The 21880-nt window shown below is 36.6% G+C and overlaps 1 protein-coding gene across 1 annotated transcript; it reads right to left on the bottom strand.

Annotated features, from left to right (window-relative positions):
- Window positions 1–9632: 9632 nt before the first annotated feature.
- Window positions 9633–14214, bottom strand: LOC110789801 (methionine--tRNA ligase, cytoplasmic-like). Its single transcript, XM_056828826.1, has 13 exons — window positions 14102–14214; window positions 13626–13998; window positions 13385–13422; window positions 12173–12319; window positions 11862–12089; window positions 11626–11769; window positions 11446–11536; window positions 11200–11306; window positions 10907–11021; window positions 10560–10675; window positions 10403–10468; window positions 10142–10270; window positions 9633–10051 (listed from the first exon to the last, which is right to left on the bottom strand). The coding sequence occupies exons 2-13, from the start codon at window positions 13990–13992 to the stop codon at window positions 9854–9856; spliced, it is 1746 nt and encodes a 581-aa protein (XP_056684804.1). The 5' UTR covers window positions 13993–13998; window positions 14102–14214; the 3' UTR covers window positions 9633–9853.
- Window positions 14215–21880: the final 7666 nt, after the last annotated feature.

Raw genomic sequence — 21880 nt, 5'->3', positions numbered from 1 at the left:
AGTATGGGAAGCTCTTAATAATATTGGGTCTCCCACTTCTCAATTACTGTACCCAGGTTCACACTCCTCTCTGCAAACAGGATCATCTAGTTCTTATCATTCTCCATGTAGCGGTGTTCCCCATAATGAATTTGAGAATCTATCTATATTCAAAACTCTGGTAGAAGATCAGATTCAGATTCAGAGTATTGAGGATTTGAATGCCATGATGGATATCTCAAAGAGTAAAGGTAAGAAAGTGGTGGAGAAGAATCATGAGGCAAGCCAAACTGTGGAAGAAGAACAAGGCCAGTAAGAACTTTTCAAGAAAGAGCGCAGAGGAAGGAAAAAGGGCATAGAAAAGAAGCTATTCAATTTCTTTCCAGGGGGAGTTCTTGATCCTACAGATTGGAAGGTCAAAGCAGAAAATCAAGCAAGGCAACCTATTTGTGAGCCATACAATGTCAAGCAGAAGCCAGGTAAGAAGCCAAGAAAAAGAAAGGTTGAAGCAATCTTGTCTAAGTCACTTCCCAAGGATCATATTCTGAAAAGGCACAGAGGTAATGCGTTTATAGAGCCGATTGGTCCTGAATATGCAAAAGTGATGGAGGAATTTGTGTGTGCTTGTCATGAAGGTAATTTTGTGTTAGACTATATGAAAACTAGTTCGAGCAGTAAAAGTAAGGAGGGTGTTGTGTCTGCTTCTCAGTCCATGGATGGCTTTGACGTTGGGCCTAATCAACCTCAGGGGGAACAATGAAGATTATGTCATGGAACTGTAGGGGTTTGAACTCGCCGGAAAATCCCACAGTTCCATTTTTAGTATGGTCAGTCCGGCAATTTTCTCCTAATGTCGTATTTCTTATGGAAACAAAATCGGATAGTGATGTAATAAGTAAGGTAGCTAATCATATTAATTTTGCTAAGTTTGAAGTAGTAGAATCCTCGGAATATGCAGGGGGACTAGCTTTATTTTGGCAACCTTTTGTAAAGCTAGATGTTGTTAAAAAGTCCACTAATTTTCTTCAATGTAAAGTGGCAGATGTATTTAATGGCGGAATTAATGAATGGGATTTGATTTTGGTCTACGGGTCACCTTATGTAGAATGTAGATAAAAAATATGGGAAGCGATAGGGGAGCGTATTGCTAGTTCTAGTGGTAAAGTCATGCTTTTGGGGGATTTTAATCAAGTCGAGTTTTACTCACAAAAAATGGGGGGCAACTATTACATCCCAAGGAAGAACGGGTTTATGGTATGGAGGAACAACTGGGGATTAATGGAGGTACCTTCTCATGGTGCTAGATTCACTTGGAGTAATAATAGGGAAGGAGACGATTGCATATATGAAAAATTAGATAGGGGATATTCGACAGAAGAATGGAGAACCATATATCCAGAGGCAAATATCTTAAACTTGCCGATTCTAGTTTCGGATCATGCACCTATTATTTTAGACACTACTCCGACTATGAGGAAAAAATACAGAACCTATAAAATAGAAGGATGGTGTCTAGATTTTCATCAAGTGAAAGAGATGATCAAAAAAGGTTGGGAAACGAATATTCAAGGATCTCCTATGGATTTGTGCTCAAGGAAATTCCAACAGATGAAGTATGCATTAGCAGGATGGTGTAGGGAATACAAGTTGTCAAATAATATTGTTTGGGATAACATTGTGAGGAAATGTTTAAGTAATCAGCAAAGTATGGAAAAGATAGAAGATGTTGAGGAAGCTAACAGCTTAAGAAAAGATTGTTTCAATGAGGCTATGATTAAACTGGCATATTGGAAACAAAGAGCGAAGGGCAAGTGGTTGGTGCTTGGAGATTCAAACACTTCCTTTTTCTTTAGAAGTGCTAAATCCAGGAAGATACGAAATGAAGTCAAGTTCATACAAGATAAGAATGGTAATTGGATTTCTGATCAGCAGGAAATTAGAGAAGTCATTAACCAACACTTCAAGGAATTATTCAAAACTGGTGAGCAGGAGTCAGAAACATTAGAAATTCTAGAGAATCTAAGATATCTTCCTTGTAGACTAACAGGAAGGCATATTCAGATTCTGAATAAGCCATTTACAGAAATAGAGATCAGAGAGGCAGTGTTCCAAATGGGTGGTCTTAAAGCCCCGGGGCCGGATGGTATTCCTGCTATTTTCATCCAAAAAGCATGGGAGATAATTGGTGGAGATATAACTAAGGCAGTTCTTCATTTTGTCTCTTCGGGATACATCTTAAGAGAGTGGAACTTCACTCATATTGCTCTTATTCCTAAAGTAGATTGTCCAGAGAAACCTTCTCAATTAAGACCTATAAGCCTTTGTAATGTCATTTACAAGGTAATCTCAAAGTGAGTCATAAACAGAATGAAGCTGATTCTGAATGATCTAGTAGGACCCTACCAGAATGCTTTTGTACCAAGACGGCTCATGGGTGATAACTGTCTACTGGCACATGAGGTGATGACTTATATAAAAAGACAGAAGAAAGGATACAACAGATATGCGGTGCTGAAAATAGACATGAATAAAGCTTATGATAGAGTTCGGTGGGACTTCATTGAATGGCTTCTCAACACCATGGGATTCCCGGCCAGGTGGAGACACTGGATCATGCAGTGCATAACCACGGTGTCATATTCAATCCTTGTGAATGGGGAACCCTCCACCCCGTTTAAGCCCAAGTGTGGGCTTCGACAAGGGGACCCCATGTCACCATACATCTTCATTCTGGTTATGGAGTTATTATCTAAAATGATGATTTCACTAGAAGGGGAAGGGCATATTCAGGGAGGCAAGATAGCAAGAGGAGCTCCTAGTATTTCACACTTGTTATTTGCAGATGACTCTCTTTTTTGCTTCAAAGTTGACAATTTCTCTTGTAACAAGATTAGAGAAACGATTGATGTTTTTTGCAGGGTTTCAGGGGAAGCAATTAATTTTGATAAATCAAGTGTGATATTAAGCCCCAACACTCCTACCCCTTTAAAGCATGTCCTCAAAGGAATTCTGGGTACGCCATGTTCTGATTTACTTGGGAAATATTTAGGTTGTAATGTTGAGGTTGATGGCAGGTCAACCAATGCCTTTCAACCTTTTGTGGAGAAAGTTCAAAGAAAGATAACTTCATGGAAGTTCTTGTCCCTCTCACCAGCAGGAAGAATCATTCTGATTAATGGCATCCTGGTGGCTCTAAGTACTAATGTTCTATCAGTTTTTTTGCTTCCAAAAACTATTGCAACAAAGATCACTTTAATGCTTATGCACTACTGGTGGAGAGGGAATAAGGAAAATAAAAGTATCTGTTGGGTTAAAAGGTCAACCTTGGAGAAACCCAAAGGAATGGGAGGGATAGGGCTAAGAAATATTGAATACTATAACAAGGCATTTCTGATGAAACAAGCGTTGAGGATCCATCACAATCCAACCCTGTTATTAGCAAGAGTCGTGGCTTCGGCATATAAAAAGACTCCTGTACAAGCTGGCATGGAGAGCATAGTCAAGTCACACTCATCTTGGGGATATAAAGGTATGGTCAGGAGTGTGAAAACCATGAAGAATGGCTTCAGAAAGATCATTGCTGCAGGTAACTCCTATATTCTGGATCAAAACTGGATTCCCTCACAGAAGGTCTGTTTTAGAAATAATCAGTGTCAGTCTGAGAACAGATCACAGTTGGTAAGTAATCTGTTTAGTTGTAATTCTAGAAACTGGAATGCTCATCTGGTTTGGAAAACTTTTAATGCGACAATAGCGAGAGAAGTTTTAAATACCTATGTGTAAAAAACTGGTGAGGAGGACAAAATTCATTGGGTTGGTAATCAGAATGGGAAAAGCTCAGTTAAGTCTTTTTATGCTTATCAAATCTGGTCTAACATGGAAGATCATTTTTATGTTAGTCATATAGGTTTTGCAATGCAAAGAATCTGGAGAGATGAATTCGCTCCATTCTACCTTACTCTCTTGAGTAAGCAAGTAAACTCCCAAACCTATACTACTATGATGTGAACTCACTCTATCCATTTATAATGAAAGAATATCCTATGCCTGGGGTCATCAAAGCCTTTCTGACTTGGCCCGGTCGCCCTACGCGACTGGCGCTTCAAAAGTTTCTACTTGCTTACTTGACTTTCTATTTATAAGGCGAAACTCTCCAAAAGCAAGCCTGGTTCTCCGGGCACTACGGAGCAAGAAAACGGCTTTAGTGACTAACGCGAAACTCTAGCCTTGGTGATCCTGTCAGTTATCCCACTAAATTCCTCTCTATGCAAAGCCTTAAGTTTGACTTTAACGGCTTTTTGATTTCCTCTAAACCTACCGCTATTTGGAGCTTTTCACAGTAAAAGTAAAACGTTTGCCGGTGGCAACATCGACATGCGGCGATAGAATCTGGGACGGAGGACTCGTAGTATCTCTCTAGATCTGGCAAAAGCGAAAGACCCTTCCTCTACAAAGAGAACAGACGCTCTCAACGGCTAGGCGCCACTCTCTTTCGAGTTGCGCTTGGAAACCGGCAAGTTTTTAGCTGCCAGATAAGTGGTACGGTGATATTCCAAATCGGTTCTGGAAGAAACTTTGGAGTTCTAATATGTTGCCAAAGAAGAAAATGTTTGTTTGGAAATGTCTGAATAACGCTATTTCGCCTAGAAAAGGTTTGAGGAGGAGAAATATAACTCACGATAGAAATTGTGTGTTTTGTGAACTGCATGAAGAGGATGCACAACATTTGTTTAGAGATTGTTGGTTAGCATCCTATATTTGGAAAGCGGGTCAGTTGGGGATAAACACAGGTTATGCTGTTAATATCCCAATTAGTGAATGGATTAGGAATTTCATGATGTTCATGTGGAAAGAAGACGGGCATAACAGCTCGCGTGTAAGAATGTTTGTGACCACCCTTTGGTGAATTTGGATACACAGGAATAATGCCTATTTCAGAAAGGAGAGAACTTCCCCTACAGTTATAATAAACTGGATTCAGAGAACATTTGAAGAAGAAGAGAAAGCTGTTTCAACCAAGACAGATATGGGTTATTCAAGGGAGCATTGGTTTAAAAGTAATGGGTCTAGGGAAGGGGAAATTGAAGTCTGGTTCACTGATCAGTGCAACCTAATAATGGATGATCTGTTGGTAGATGGTGCTTGGAAAAGGGATAAGAGATCGGGTGATAACATTGCAGCAATTGGCTGGAGCTTGAGTAGCAACACAGGAGGGATTAAAGAGGGGAGTAATCGTGTGCGCGCCCATAATGCTCTACAAGCTGAAGCTTTGGCGATGCTAGAGGGTATAACTCAGGCAAGACAATATGGTGTCACCAGTATCACAGTAAAAACTGATAGTTGCAATCTGGTCTTTGCTCTAAAACATTTTCCAGATTTCCCTTTGGAAATTGCTAGTGTATGTCATGATATAGTTAGTATTGCTAAAACATTTAGGAGCTGTTGTATTAAAAAATGTAATAGGGAAACTGTCGCTCTAGCTCATAATCTAGCTATTAGAGCTAGGAATAGTTTGTAATTCTTGTTTGTAATGTTTGTAATTACTGCAAAAAAAAAAAAAAAAAAAAAAAAAAAAAAAAAGTAGTTATTCTTTTGGTGATGACAACCGTTTATTTTAGATTAATGATTTATACTAATTTTAATTATGAAAATCTGAAGATTTACTTATGTTAATTGTTTTTATAATTTAATGTGTTAAAGAGATGGTTATATAACTCAATTAGAGGTTGTTGATTTCTGAACTTCTCCCGAAGGGACTAATTAAGTCTAAGAATGTCTCTCATATATAATAATAATAGATTATGAAGAGATACGTTTTGTGGGTAGGCAAAATTGCTCCCACGATAGTTAAAAATGGAATATATGCAAAAATCAGGGAGAGATCGCTTTGAACTTTACAAAATAGTGGTATATATATGGACTAAAATATTACATAGATGTTAAATGTGGTACAGGTTTTTGTTCATAAATCATTGACTCTCTTTATGAACACGAGTATGAGTTTATGATATTGATATCATCCTGAAGATGAAGAAAGATGAATATGTTTATTGAAATTGATATGTACCATAATTTCAATGAATACTCCAGAAGAGTATAAGTTATCTTTCCATAAGCTAGTTTTGTTAAATTGTCTTGCTATTACAAATGAGACACCAGTTTGTGTCTCTATATCACATCACAATATGTTCAATATTAGTACTTTATAATTATAGTGATCACTTTGGGAAGATAACCAGTAGTTATCGAATGAAATATTTTATATGATAGTATATACGTACTATGTGATAATTCAGGCCATCTGGGTTTAAAAACACCCGTCATGAGAATTTAAAAATTCTTGTCAAATAAAGATGTATGTGCTGACATTCCCTCATATGTTGTATATATTCAAAGGCAAGACATAATGATGAGGTTGAGTTGTATTTCAATCAAATATTTATAATGAATCGATTGAGAAAATAAATACAAGAGATATTAATGATTTTGAAAAATTGTATAATGATAGGTGATTTGAAGTTCACCATGATAGTAAGTGACCTGAAGTTCACCAGAATGATAGTAGGTGACTTGAAGATCACCAATAAGTTTACAAGTATTTTGTGATTGATTTAAGTATCATAAATCTCTTGATTGGGGAAATCATACGTCAGCACGAAATGAGAAAATATGAAAAAATACAACTGCACAGTGTATCTACTCCCCATGATTAATATTAATCTCCAGAAGAGAACGAAAGTATGAAACATTTATCAAAATACACGTTGGAAAGTGTATTATTAGTTGGTGAAAGATTTTATGCCCCATAATAATATTGAAAATATTTTCCCAACTTAGGGGGAGACAAGCTAGAATAAGTTGGCAAAATTGAAAGATAATATATTGATCCCCATATGAGTAAGTGTAAATGCCAACTGTATGTCCTCGAAGTATGTTTGGACATAAATATCTATGACTTGATAATGTTAAATTGTTACATGTTCAGATGCATAAATGTGTATAATGGTCATAGTGCTCGATGTTACTATAATGATCTTGCCAATATTTATTTAAATCTCTGCACCTGAAGTGTAGATTATATATACGGTTCCAACACAGTGATGAGATATAGATTTATTTATATGAAAAGGGCAAGATAATGCAGTTGATGATATTATTGAAAATAAAGAAAACACTAATATATAGTGTATGAAATACCCTTGAAGTGGTATAGATATCTGAACTATAATAGATGGCCCGTGTGAAAAGATGAATGATACCTATTGAATAATTATTCAGATATCATTCATGAATAGCATGCAAAGTATATGTTAAAGAATTTTGATGAATGCATATGCGAGAAATAATGGATTGAATAGGAGATTGTAAATTTATGTCTATTTCGATGTAGACATCATTATAATGATCAAATGAGCTCATGGACCTGAAGTCCAACAAGTTATAGATTTGAAATATCCACACTGTACAGTGTTTTGCATTTGAGTCTTGCATTCATATACATGTGTAGTTAATAGGTAAATGCATCATTCATCATACATTTAGTTTGTTTTATATTTTATCATGGTATGATGTAGAATTATCCATTTATAATTTCATATTACATGTTTCAAAACTATTATGATGTTGTATATTAATATGCATTCAAAGAATGGTAAGACGGATTTGCAACTTTATGGAAACTTATAAGAGGTGATTCTTACTCCATTGGGCTAATAATTGCGAAAGAAATATGTATTATTGATTTAATAACATGTTATGAATCATGCAAATAAGAAAAGTTTCTGAAGAACTTATACATGATATTCTTAAACATATAGCCCTTTAAGTTTTACATATGAATGTCATAACATTGATCAAATATTATCTAAACTCTTGAAGAGTGTTTTTGAATTGTCGTTTCAACCAGTAGTTTGAGTACTTGAGAATTATGAAATATACATATTAGTATATTCACGGAAGAATTCTTGTACAAATATGAGTTGATTCAAAATTATAAGATAAAAGTATGTAATGTCCTTACATTGAGTTTTATTTTATGGTCCAGAAGAACCATAAATTACATTATACCCTAAGTTGGACAATGATATTATTATTTATCATGTATTGTCATGAAAGTATGACTAGAGAAATTTTGATCAACATTGATGATTGCTACTACTTATGACCTCCAGAAGAAGGTTTATATATGTCCAATATTTAAGGATACATTTTGTATATTATGTACAAGAAAATATCTTTATTTCAGGTATTATTTTCAAAAGTTTGGTGATATAAATACTCACCTAGCGCATACAAGTGAAGATTTGAAAATTCAAGTCAAATTGTGGAGAATCAACTTTCAAGGAGCTTCATGTTGCTACATTTGAAAACTTATCAACAATTTTGATTCATTGAACCAGAAGATCTCAAGTGATGTATTCATCAGGGGGAGAAAATACGCGTTGCATTCTTTTTTCCTTAACCATGATTTTGTCCCACTGGGTTTTCCTGGTAAGGTTTTTAACGAGGCAACATCCCAAGCGTATTATGATGAGTGTTGTACTCTTTTCCTTCACTAGTTTTTTATCCCACAGGGTTTTCCTAGTAAGGTTTTTAATGAGGCATCATCTCATGTACATTACAAAGTCATTGTATTATTTTAGATAATGGACATCCAAGGGGGAGTGTTATAAATATATTGTTTTGGGATGCCCATTATACCCCTGGCATCTTTATCCTATATAATGTATGTATGTGTACATATTATGTTGATGGGAATAAGAATCATAACCGCCCGTTTCTCTGTTCCTCTCTCTCCCTTTTCTCCCTAATTTCATAACAAAAACAGTTTTTTCTCAAAATTTGACTAAGGAGACTCTACTTGATTTCTTTCTTTAATTCGATATATTTTGTCTGGAATTTTATAATATGAACTTATAAACTTGTTTGATGAAATACACATAGGCTAGGTTGATCATCATCATTATCATTACCTCATTGTCTCAAAGAGACTCCCGTAAAAAGCGGAGTAAGGGGAGGTAGGACGTACGCAACCCTGCAATTGCAGAGAGGTTGATAACATTGTTAATTCAAGTATAACAACGCTTAATTGCTCACAAAATATGTCCTCTTTGTCCATCACTATTCCTGAGAAATTATGAACAAATTTATTTTTCTCTTTTGCTCTCCTTTAAGGGGGAAGTCGAGCTAATACATTAATTAAGGGACAAAGTATTCGAGCGTATATAGAGTAAATTCTCTGAAGGATCGTGATTTTCCCACAAGCTTAGAAAGATGATGACGCGCAAACAACAACATGGCCCCCCCTTCGATAATCTCAGACCAAATAACCGACATACTAATATTCGATAATCTCTCTTAAAAAAATGGACCCAAAAATATCAATGATGATTTACTTACGGTTCACAAATTCTTATTTAAATGTGGTGTATAATAAATATTGTATCCCGGAGTAAAATTAACTTAATATTTTTGAAAGTTTCTCCGTTATATATATAGATGTTATCTAATTTTTTAGTGATAAATTTCACTTTAATAAAAAAATATTCTTTCAAAATCATTAATATTGTATAGAATTAATAATTTAACCATTTCTATTGTTTATCCATCAACTTTTCTTTCATACTATAAAAAATTCAAAAAACTGGGCAAAAGTTATCCCGGGATGCACCTTGTACGCGTAAGACCTTTCGCCTGCGGTTTGTTAGTTTACACCATCTTAGGCAAATTAATCTCTACGTACTCAGATCTATTTTCTTTAATAATTAACAACACATGTTTAATCATAACTATCAAGAGAATTTGTCCATGATTATCGTAATCATAAACCTACATCATTAAGGCTAAATAATATGGTTTACTTGGTTTTAAATTTCTAACTTGGGTGACTCTGGTTACCACTGAACTGTTTCTCCAAAGCTTGAACATGTTCATTTTTGAGCTTCTTGAACAAAGCCCTTGGAGTTCCAATTTTATGAAGCGGGGGAGCGATTTCCCATGGCCTCTCAGCCTTTATGATGTTTACATCATCAAGTCTAAACTCGTGAGCCGGTAAATTAAGCTGTTGCAATACCTGACAATGCAAAACCACAGCAGTACAAAATTAATTCAAAGGAATGAGATTAATCAATCAACTAGTTTGATCAAAGTAAAAAAACAGTACCTCTGCGGTAAATGATGGCATGAATGGTTCAAGCACACTTGCAAGAATGCAAACTACTCCAATTAAAGTTTTGACAACAAAATCACACCTGGCTTTGTCTTCCCTGTAAAGTTCCCATACTTTATTTTCCTGTAATGCAATTGTAACATCAACATAATATCAGTGTTAGACTGATAAATATTAAACAGCAAGCAATAAATTAACTGGACTTAAGCATCTAATTTGTATGGAACCAATTAAGCCGAAACAACTTCCCATTACCTGGAAATATTTGTTTCCATCAGCAGAAATAGCCATTGCTTTATTCAACCCATCCTTCAACTTACCCTACAAAAATTAAAGAACAAAAAAGTACATCCCGTGATAAATATTTCAGGAAAAAGGAGGAAAACCAAATTAAGAATGAAAGAAAGGCTACCTGCTCCAAAGCCTTGACATATTCTTGCACGCAGTCGTGCAGTTTAGCACCCAGGTCCAAGTCTATCTCACTAGCACCAGAGACATTAAGTGGGATAATAGATTCATAACCTTTGCCTGCGCGCAGAGAAATTTGTTTTAAATAAGCGAATAAGAGATTTACTCGCACAAGAATGTCACTCATCACAACACCTTTTGTTAAAGAGTTTCTCATTCTCCTTTCATAACAACTCTAAGAAGCATTACATATAATTATGACAATGTGTATATTATTTGATACCGTCTTTACAAATGAGAATCCAATGAAATGAAGCAGATAGGGAGGGAATTAAAGAGAGACAAATTTACCAGAGGGTTTAGCAACAAAGGTGAGTACACGATTGATAAAGTTTCCCAAATTATCAGCAAGCTCACTGTTAAGTTTTGCTTGCAAGTGCTCCCAAGAAAACGTTGAGTCAGTTGTCTGACAAGGTAAACATGCAATTCAGAATCAATAACAGACCAGTGATAAGAGAATGATGAAAACATGTATTTGATCACCAATGTCATCCAAACCTTAAACTCAGAGTTTCAAGGGAGGATTAACAAGGAAACTTAAAAACAGAAGCGTCAACCAACTGTACGTGACCTCAAAAGCTTACCTCCGGTCTAACACTGATCAAATAGTACCGCCATACTTCTACAGGTATATTTGTTTTTTTCACATCATTGCCAAAAACACCAAGGCCCTTGCTCTTTGAAAATTTCCCTGCAGAAGGCATTACCATTAAAAAGAAAAGTTAACAACAAAGATGAAAAAACAGTTGAGATTAATTGTCTTTAGATGTAGCAAGCAAACGAATAAATGATGTAAGAAAGTAATCATGAGTCAAGAGAGAAGTGAGAACCTCCTCTAAATAAGAGAAAATGAGTTGCATGTATTGAATGTGGAAGGGTCCAGTTTTCACGAGTGCCAATCAAATATGAAGGGAAAAAGACCTGAAGCAAGAGTGATGGTCAGGCAATTAATTCTCAAGGATACACAAAGAAAATGGAGTCATGGAGGTAAGTAAAGACAAGAATCTTACTGAGTGAAATTTGACGTTGTCTTTCCCCATGAACTGATGTAGCTCAACTTTCTGTGGATTTTTCCACCACAGCTCCCAGTCGGATGTGTGACACTTTGTGATGGAAACATAACCGAGGGGAGCATCGAACCAAACATACATCACCTAGTACCGTAAAACAAGAAATCAGAAACTGAACCAGCCTAGAAACCACACATTAATTTCAAGTAAGGAAACCAATTAAATTGTATGTATACCTTATCTTTAAACTTTTCAACAGGAACAGGAACCCCCCATTTAAGATCACGAGTGATGCACTTCGGTAGGAGTTCTGCCTGATCAAGAAGTTGCTTCGAATCATTTTCAGCTTGTTGATTTGAAAAGGTCAGTTTGTTGCAATTGTGCCTAAGATCTCCATGTACAGAAGCTAGTTGAAGAAACAGATGTTCTGTGCTGCGGAGTGACAGGCTTGAACTCCGACAAATCTGCCATATTGTAACTGAATCAGTAAGAAAATATATTGATATGAAAGTGATCGATAGATTAGAAAAGAAAATAAAAAGCATACCGTGCAGACAGGATTCAATAGCTCTCGAGCATTTATAAACGCACCACATAGCTCACATTGATCACCTTTACAAGAATGATGGCAGCCAGGGCACTGGCCTTCAACAAAATTATCCGCCAAGAACTTTAAGCATCCTTCACAATACAACTGACAATGGAAAGAAAACCCATAAACCTAATCAGAATTCTACTTCAACGCCAAAACTCTGACATTCCAGGGTAAAATGTACAGACTTTAATTTGCTACCACATCACAAACAAAGGCAATACCACTGACTTCCTCTTGAATTTTACGCGAGAATTTTATTAATACTAATTAAGTACTACTAAATTCATGTACAGCTATAATGATAAGATCAGATATGTAGATTCAAGTTTGCAATTAGCACAATTCTACGCTACAAAGAACTATTAGAATCAGACTAGTTAAGCTATGGAGTAGTACTTAGCACCCGAATTCTAGTAAACTAAAACAGGCCGTACAACAACTAACTAATTCAACAATCTCAATATATGCAACCAAGCTAATTATGATTATATGAATCATCGATTGATTACTTGCTCAATCCCAATAATTCTGTCCAGATCATAGCACTCATTAACTAGCCAAAACTCAAATAATTATAGAAACAAAAATATCAAACTAAACACGTTTTCTAGTCAACTAAAACAGGTCATTAGCTACTAGAAAGTGCTAATTAATCAAAAACTGGAATAAAACAAAGCCGCTACTCAATTCAACCAAGTTAAATACGGAGTATGATTATATGAATCGTCGATTGATCACGTACTTATTCAATTCCAATAATTCTGTCCAGATCTTAGCACTAATTAACCAGCCAAAACTTGAACAATTGCTAATTAATAATAAAAAAAAAATTATATGAATCACCGATTAATTACTTGTTTAATTCCAATACTTATGTCCAGATCTTAGCACTAAGTAATTAACTCGCCAAAACTCGAACAATTACCAAAAACAAAAAAAGAAAATCGAAACATATTTGTATACATTACAATCAACCTAACAGCCAATTACTAATGAATAAATTTTCTTCAAGCATCCTTGTTCGCAATGAATTTCCTTAAATTGTCAAAAACAAAATGATTAATTAATAGGCAAAAGTACCCCATTCGAACCCTAAACGATAAGACATTAAGCCATAATAAAGGAATAACGTACGTTATCAAACAGATGAAATAATTTGCAAACCTGATCAAATGTGTCTTCCTTGAGCATGTCGTTCCGGTGACCGATGTGGGACTTAAGTCCCATACCTTACAATGGACCGTAACATACCACCCCTCTTCGCAGCCACATGCCCTCATGTGGCAGGCTTTGCGCTAGGCAAAGAGAGAAGGTTCCTAGCCCCGGACGAGCACCGGCGTCACCTCCATCGGTCACATGTGGTGCTAGGAGCGGTGGTCGGCTCTGATACCATTGATACAGGCAATGAGCTTTTCAAAAACTTGTTGACAAACCTGAGTGTGTTGTGGAGTAGAAGTTCGACCAAAATGATCGAAACTGATATCGAACCAGTTGTAAGTATCCCTATGCAAGGGATGATACTTGTCGCAGATCTCCCTAGACGTTACATTCTCCTGCGCGGCCTTAACCTCAGTCGTCGTCCCATATTCATCAGTCCCACAAACGTACAACACATTGTAGCCTCTGAGACGACAAAACCTTGCAAAAACGTCGGCACTAAGGACGGATCCTATAATGTTGCCTAGATGAGGTGCGTTATTCACGTAAGGAAGTGCACTCGTCACCAAAATGTTACGCTCCCCTTCCACGGGAAGCTTCGCCAAACCACCCATATATATCTGCCCAATGTTATTAATGATTGCAGATAGATTAAAAAGAAGAACGAATAACAACTCAATTAATAATCAAACCAAAATTGGAGAATGGAGAATGGAGACTTACGAGGTTGATTTGATCTTGATGGAGAATGGCCTAACGACGAAGAACTGTAAACCCTTGGCCTGGTCAAAGATGCAGAGGTTGAAGGAGTAGGACTCAATAGGAGGGGTTCTCTTTATATATTGTGGAGTGGAAATATTAGCTTTGGGTCGTCGATTTCGTTAAGTACGTTAATATATACTTGACCACCACGTTTCAAATTTCTTTTTTTGATGCAAACGTTTCAAAGTTATTACAAGGCAAATGCTAAAGAGCGCCTCGGGGCGCCGCTAGTTAAGAAAATATTATTTTGTTATTTTTCTTATTTATCAACAAATAATTAATCAATTTGTTTGTGTCATATATATTTCTTATTTTTACTATATTCGGATATTCCATATTATTTACTTCCTTTTCTGAAAATATTATACAAATAGAATGAAAAAATATATTGATGACTACAATTACATTTTGAATTTTCGAAAATTCTACAATTCGAAAATTTTACTACAAAGATAGAATATAGTTATGCTCTATGACTAGGAACTCATTGGATACGTATTATAAATTTATAATCACTTCTCCCAATTCCCAAAGGGTTAAGAAAGCCATTATTTTCACTAATTTGTTCTAGGGTTTTCTTTAAATTCCTGGCGACGAAGCCGTCGAAAATAATACCATTAACCATCGTAAACTTGAATAAGATTAAACATACAATTTATTTTTCTGTTAATGTTAGTTTTTATACAGGTTTGCTAATGTTTAGGTTAGGGAGTTAGGCTTTTACTTTAAAATAAATTTGGTTTAATGTTTTTCTATTTTCACAACTTTTTTGTTTATTGCTGTTGGTTTTACATCTTTTTGTCTCGTTTGTCTCGTAAATGACCGTCCTCTGAATTCATTCTGTAATACAGGGGAAATTGAAAAAATTGAATGACTGTAAAATGGAAAAAGAGATCAGAGAGATTAAAAGATCAAAGATAGTAATGAATCATGGAATGGAAAATTATATGTTCGGAGGTAAGAAGATAAATTACGAATTACAAAAGGTTAAAAAGGAAATTATATTTTCCATTTAAAAAAGTAAATTAATATTGTTGCCTATTATATATAAAATGATTTGTTAAGATATGTTAAGATATTAGATATTATTCTGTGAATATTCTGTAGAGTCCTAACTATGGTATGTTACCTAATGTACCTAGGGTTTAGGTAACTGAGTTGTACTATATATACGTGTGTAGACCTGTCAAAAATAGACCCGACCCGAAAACCGACCCGAACCCGACCCGAAAAAAACGGGTCTTGAACAAGATTTTCCAACCCGTAACCCGTTTTTATCCGAACCCGATGAACCCGAACTTTCCGGGTCAAAATCGGGTCGGGTCGGGTCCGACCCGTCGGGTTCAATGATAAAATTAAAGAAATTTAATTTTTATTTTTAAAAATTGGAAAATACCAACCTAAATCTAAAGTCAGTTATTCAGTTTAGCCGCCTCCTCTCAAGTCTCAAATACTCTATTCTCTCTCATCCTCTCAAGCTTTCTGATTTACCGGAGAAGTCGGGTATAGGTCGACCGTCGAGATTTCTAAGATTATGAAGCCGAGATCTATGGAGAAGGAATTGAAGAGCACTGTGAAGAAGGTTCTCGGTACTTGTATTTCTGTTTAGTGTACTGTTTGATGGCAAGGATCCTAACTCCTAAGGATTTGCGGCCGAACTTGTGGCACCGTCAACGGTGTCAACTTTGAACATTTTCCTGGTGGTTAACTGGACGACGAGGAGGTAGCGTTTGGTGTTACATAAACAACGCCGTTTAGCCCACAGTAGGAGTACAGTGAGGTGAAACCCACTGGATAATGTGTGAAGAGAGGCGATTTTGAGAAGACTGAGAGTTTGAGACGGTGCCGTTTTGGTAGACATTTCAGGCGATGTCTTCTTCTTGAGTATACGAAAGGACTCCTACTTGTTTTAATTGTTCTCATTTATTTAACTTTTATTTATAGTTTTGTCACTTTGTGAGGGTTGTAAAGTGAATGTGTTAGAAAAATGGTGGCTTGTCAAGTTCTTATTTTCTTTAGAAAGCTTTAGTTTTCTTCTCTGATATATTTTCTTCTGGTTCTGTCAAATTGTCACTTTACTTCGAATAATTTTTTTCTTTTGGGTGCCAACTTCGTATAAATTAAGTGAACTGGAAATAAACAATAATGGTAGTGTTCTATTCACTTTAGTTTTACTCAAGTCAAAACTTATACTCGAGTTTGTGTTTGGTATGGTAGAGTTTTTTTTAGGTGGGTGTTTTGTGGTAGTTTTATTGTCACATACGAAGTATATATATACATATATTTTGGTTATGACTTGTTAATACACGTCTATATACCAAAACAAACAATAAAAAAAAATTAGAAAAAAGGCGTAATAAAAGCTCTAAACCCGTTGGGTCAACCCAAACCCGAACACTCTGGGTCTTGAACAAGCATTTGTCAACCCGAACCCGAAAGTGACCGACCCGATAAAACCCGAACCCGAAATTGACCGACTCTAACCCGACCCGACCCGACCCGTTTGACAGGTCTATACGTGTGTGATTAATGAGAATGATACGAGATTGCACAATATTTGACATGGTATCAAGAGCCTAGGTTAAAAACCCTAGAATTTTTTTCCGCACGAGTTTGAGAGAGTTTGAGAACAGCGAATTCCTTCGCTTGTTGAGTACTGAGTTCTTAGGAGTTACACATTCCTAGGGTATAACAATGGGTAACGAAGAGGAGCCACCACAAAAGACAATTGCCGCCGCCGTCGATCTAGACTACTATCTCGGGTCATGTGACGGCCCCGGTATTGTCATCACCCCTGTAAAACTTAGAGGAGCGTCGAACTACGATGAGTGGGCCAAAGCGGTTCGTCGCTCGATGATTTCAAAATTCAAATTTGGTTTCCTTGATGGGTCTGTGAAGGAGCCCATTACGGACGAGACGAAGATGAAACATTGGATTGCGGTCAATTCGATGGTGGTGTCTTGGATCACAAACACGATTGACGAGAGTTTGCGTTCGAATCTGGAGGACTTTGATATTGCTCACGAGTTGTGGAGTCATTTGAGGACGCGGTACTGCGTCGTGTCGGGCACTAGAGTCTGCCATATTAAGATGGCTCTGAGTGGTTGCAAGCAGGGCACGTCTGAGGGCGTCATGGAGTACTATGGCCGCTTGTCGAAGGTATGGAAGGAGTACGTACAGTATGCACGAGTTCCCAGGTGTATATGTACGGGTTGCACGTGTAATATAGCGAAGCAGGTGGGGGACATTCATGATGAAGATCGTCTGCACTATTTCCTAATTGGTCTGGATGATCACTATGAAGCCATTCGTGCACAACTGTTAGCACGATCGCCGTTGCCAGGCCTCGACGAGGCGTACCAGACGGTTATGAATACCGAGACCATGCGCGCCAGGGCAGCGAGAGGTCCGGAGAGTGTCATGGCGTTCAAGGTCGAGACTAAGGCTCGGTCGAGGTCAGGAGATGCGAGTGGCAGATTTTGTGGTCATTGCAACCGTGAGGGCCATGAGGAAGAAACTTGTTATCAGCTGATTGGATTTCCTGAATGGTGGGATGAGAAGAAACGAGGTGGAAGAGGGCCTGGTTGAGGAGGCAGGACGTCGATTAGAGGAGGCAGAGGAGCTCGTGGGGCAGCGTCGTCGACCAGTGGTGTCGCTCGTGCCAATGCCGTAAGCAATGCCACAGGAGGGGCGACAGCCACTTTGACGAGTGGAGACGGATCGCAGGGTGTAGTGACGACAGCCAATCATGAGCTTGTTGGTGTGACGAAGGAGCAAGTCCAGCAAATTGTTGACATCTTGTCACGACCTTCAAACAAGTTGCAAGGTAATCTTGATTTACGATGGATTGTTGACAGTGGGGCATCACGTCATGTGACGGGTGATATTTCAATCCTGAGAAATATCAAAACATCAAGAAATCAACAGGTTGTGTTGCCAGACGGTCAACCTGCAAATTCAAATCAATATGGTTCGGTGGTCTTGGAGGATGGTTTCGTGCTCGATAATGTTCTATTTGTGCCTAAATTGAACTGCAATTTAATTTCTGTAACTCAATTAAGTGACGAATTGAGCAAGCTTGTGCTAGCGTAATGATATTTGTTGGTATGTTTCTCGAAGTAGTGTTGGGATTGAGTTTTTCTAAGCATTCAAGCTATAGGCATGGAAAATTTTGAAATAAGATACGGAGTACATGCTTCAAAAACTATGAGTGCATCTTATATGTGTTAATCTATGTTTGGGATTAATAAGGTTTAGCAAGAAATATCGGTTGAATCATACATGAGTACTTATTCATGATATATTTCTTTTGTATTGTTTTGTTTCTCTTGAACTATTATTTGAGCCATATCATATAATTTCTCAAGAGGGAAATTGATTGTGATTCTTAATTAGTGGAAATTCGTATCATTGTTATTGCTGAGGTAAATTATGGATTTTAAATTATAGGATGGTGATGGAGTCCTTTAAGGAATTCAAGTTGAGTTGATAATCTGGGAAGCTAGATGGCATGTTACTCTTGGAAGTTATTTGCGGAATTAATAATGATACAGGTACACATTGTCCATCCACTTTGATAGAAAAATAATTATGGCTTGTGTTCCCTTTATTTTAAGAATGTGATTTACGTTTAAGAGTTACCTAAAGCAAATCCCCTCAAATACATTCACAATCTGTAGCAATCCTCTCATTCCTCTCAATATTTAAGGATGGAAATCCCAGGTTAATGGGTCTTCAGTCTTCACAATTGCCCAAACAAAAACATTTCAAGTTTCTAAAAATTAGTGTTTTTTCTGAGAAATTCGTCTGAGTTGTGGGTTATAGAGATATAACTTCTTTGGTTTGTCAGATATATTCTCCCAATTCACTTAAGAAATTCTTGAAGGTTTGCTTGTATATAATTTTTTTAATTCTTTTGTTGCCGGAATTTGTGTGTTTGAAATTTCTTTTCTATATACTCATAGTAGTTTTCTGGCAATTTAACAGATTTATGTTGGAAAAGATATTTAATCCAACAGATGGGATTGGGTTGGATTTTGTTGATGAGTTTGGATAGCACTGTGTTTTTATCCTTGTTGGTGAGTTTGATTTATGGGTATTATTCTAGTGTTCTTGGTAAAGTTCCTAGATTGCTAGTTGTTGCTGAGAGCCTGAGAGGCAATCCTTTAAAATTAAAAACCTACTTGTCTTTTTTCACTAAGATTATTATTGTTGTTTTGTTATATATTCTTCTCCTAGTTACAAAATTATATCAAATTATTGTATACTTTTGGAATTATTGAGCTGAGAGTAGTTTTTTTTTATCTTGATGTTCTGATATATATAACTGAGATGAGAGTAGTAAACTTAGAAATTGGGAATTTCCCTTAAGTTGAATTGCTGGTGCATCATATGAATTATGCATTTTTGTTATGCTTGAAATTTTGACAGTAAGAAACAGGGACCAAGTTATGGACTTAGTGTTTCATACATGGTTATCACAGTGAGCTAGATTAGAGGTTGTATTGCATGTATACATTGCATTGGCTGCATATGCATAGAAAAAAAGGTTAGTACTTGCAGTAGCTTTTATGTAGTAGGGATTGCAGCAGTTCCTAGCATACTACATGCTAGTGAGAGCCGATTCTATCATATTTTGCAACCTTGTGGCTGTGTCTGGCTATGAGTGTGTTTTTATGAGACAGAAAAATGTCTTGATTTGACCTATCCTCTTGACCACTTCAATTCCGAGAAAGTAGCTAAGTTCTCAAGTGTCTTTCATATAAAACTGAACTGAGAGAAGAGATTTAGCATTATCTATGGCCCTTTGACAATTTGCTGCCAAGATTAGATCATCCACATACACTAGACCAGCTATAAACTTTCCACCTTTATTCCTTGTGAATAATGAATAATCAGTCTTAGATTGTTCAAATCCAAAACAATTTAATGCATAGAGGGAATTTAGTAAACCATTGCTTTGGTGCTTGCTTTAAGCCATAAAATGACTTCATCAATTTGAGTACTTTGACCGGAGATCGAGTGTGTTTCCCTATCACTTATTATGAGGCCCTGGTCATTCATGACATTTGGTGGTGGCCGGCGATTCGATCTGGTCGGCTGTACAGTTTTGGGAAGGAGAGTGCCTATATTTTTTGGTTAACTTGTTGAAACTGCTGGGTTGTTTGATGTTTATTATGATGGACATGTTGAATTGCTAATGCTTGCCGCTCTGAATATAGATCTTCTGATATGCTGCTTCTTTGGTCTAATTTTCTGTTTGGTTCTGTTCTGCCTAATCTGCTGCCAGTAAGCAGTTCTGCGTGTTTTTGCCTTTGTTGACTTAGGTTCACTGTAGTTTTTTTGTTGCATTTTGTTTTTGGTGATTAGGTTGTTTGTATTTAGAGCATAGAATGTTAGTGAGGAAGTGATGTCCTTTTATAGCTTCAGTTTTTGTGAGATAAAGTTGTTGTACTACCCTTGTTTTCTTACCATGAGCCGAGGCTTCTGAAATCTGGCCGGCTGTACAGTTTTGGGAAAGAGAGCGTCTCCTTAGTGTCTCTAATTTGCTATCGAAAAAAATGGTATACTGCTTATTTGTTTTATCTCTTTTTGTAGTTTCGGTTGCTGGTAGTCTATTCTTGGGACGATAGTTGGAGCAACTGTCGAACTTCTCCTTCCCTGTTGTTACTAATCCAGGTATTATCAGTTCTTTTTAATTTTTATGTTGCATTTCTCTTGATTACCTTTGTACTTTCTGAAACCGATAGTCCGTTGTTGGGACGTTTGTTCGAGCAACTAACGAACGTCTCCTTCCTTGATGTTGCTATTCCCATGTTACAGTAGATCTGTTGTTTTATGTGATTTAGTTCCCTATATCTACTAGGGCGTTGTATACTTGTGAGAAGTAATAAGGTATTATGTTGATATTAGCTGAAACACAAGTTTGGTGTTAGGTGTGGGTTGTTAGCAAACTATGGTTTCTGTTAGTTAATTTATGATCCTCCTTCTGTAACTCGTAAAGAAAACACAATGTTAAATGCCCCATATTACTTCATAAATCATTTTAAAATACAAATGGCCATGCAAAATAATGAACTTTGATATTGTTACACTCCTGTGTCATAACAGAGCTTTCAAATGACACTAAATATGGCTTAACCATGGTCATTAAAATTCCACCTAAAAAAGATTAAGCTCCAAATTCGATCATGAGCTCAAACCACAACAAAGCACCAAATTACCATCATAAAGTGTAAGCCAATCCAAGAGAGCAGCCCGACTTACTCTCCTGATAAAATCTCAGTCGAACTCTGGCCATAAGTGAGAGATAAGTCTGAAATCAACTACAATAAAGAGTTTTAGTTGCGCATAGTAATCAGAAGTCTTGAGTTTTCTTCATAAAAACACGGTTTCAAAAAAGTAAGAAACTGGAACTGGTTGACTAGCAAGCATTGATATTAAATGTACTGACCTGGAAAACCAGCATAGAATGCTGCCATCCGATATTCCATTGCTCTTACAGAACCAAGGGCCAAAACTGTACCCACCACAATATCTCCTACCTCACATGGGTTTACATTTGTCTTCTTTATCAATTCCTATGGTTGAATATTGCACATAGTAAAAGCTTGTTTTCTGTTTGATTGACTTCTATAGTCTGTTTTGTTTGGTCTGTTCACTTATCTTTATATAGCAGCTCCATACTAGTTTATGAACAGGCTATCTGATTTCTTGTTGTTGAATACAAAAGTTTCTTGA

This window comes from Spinacia oleracea, chromosome 5, assembly GCF_020520425.1.
Source record: "Spinacia oleracea cultivar Varoflay chromosome 5, BTI_SOV_V1, whole genome shotgun sequence".
Lineage (NCBI taxonomy): Eukaryota > Viridiplantae > Streptophyta > Magnoliopsida > Caryophyllales > Amaranthaceae > Spinacia > Spinacia oleracea.
This window is presented reverse-complemented; position numbering and strand designations above follow the sequence as displayed.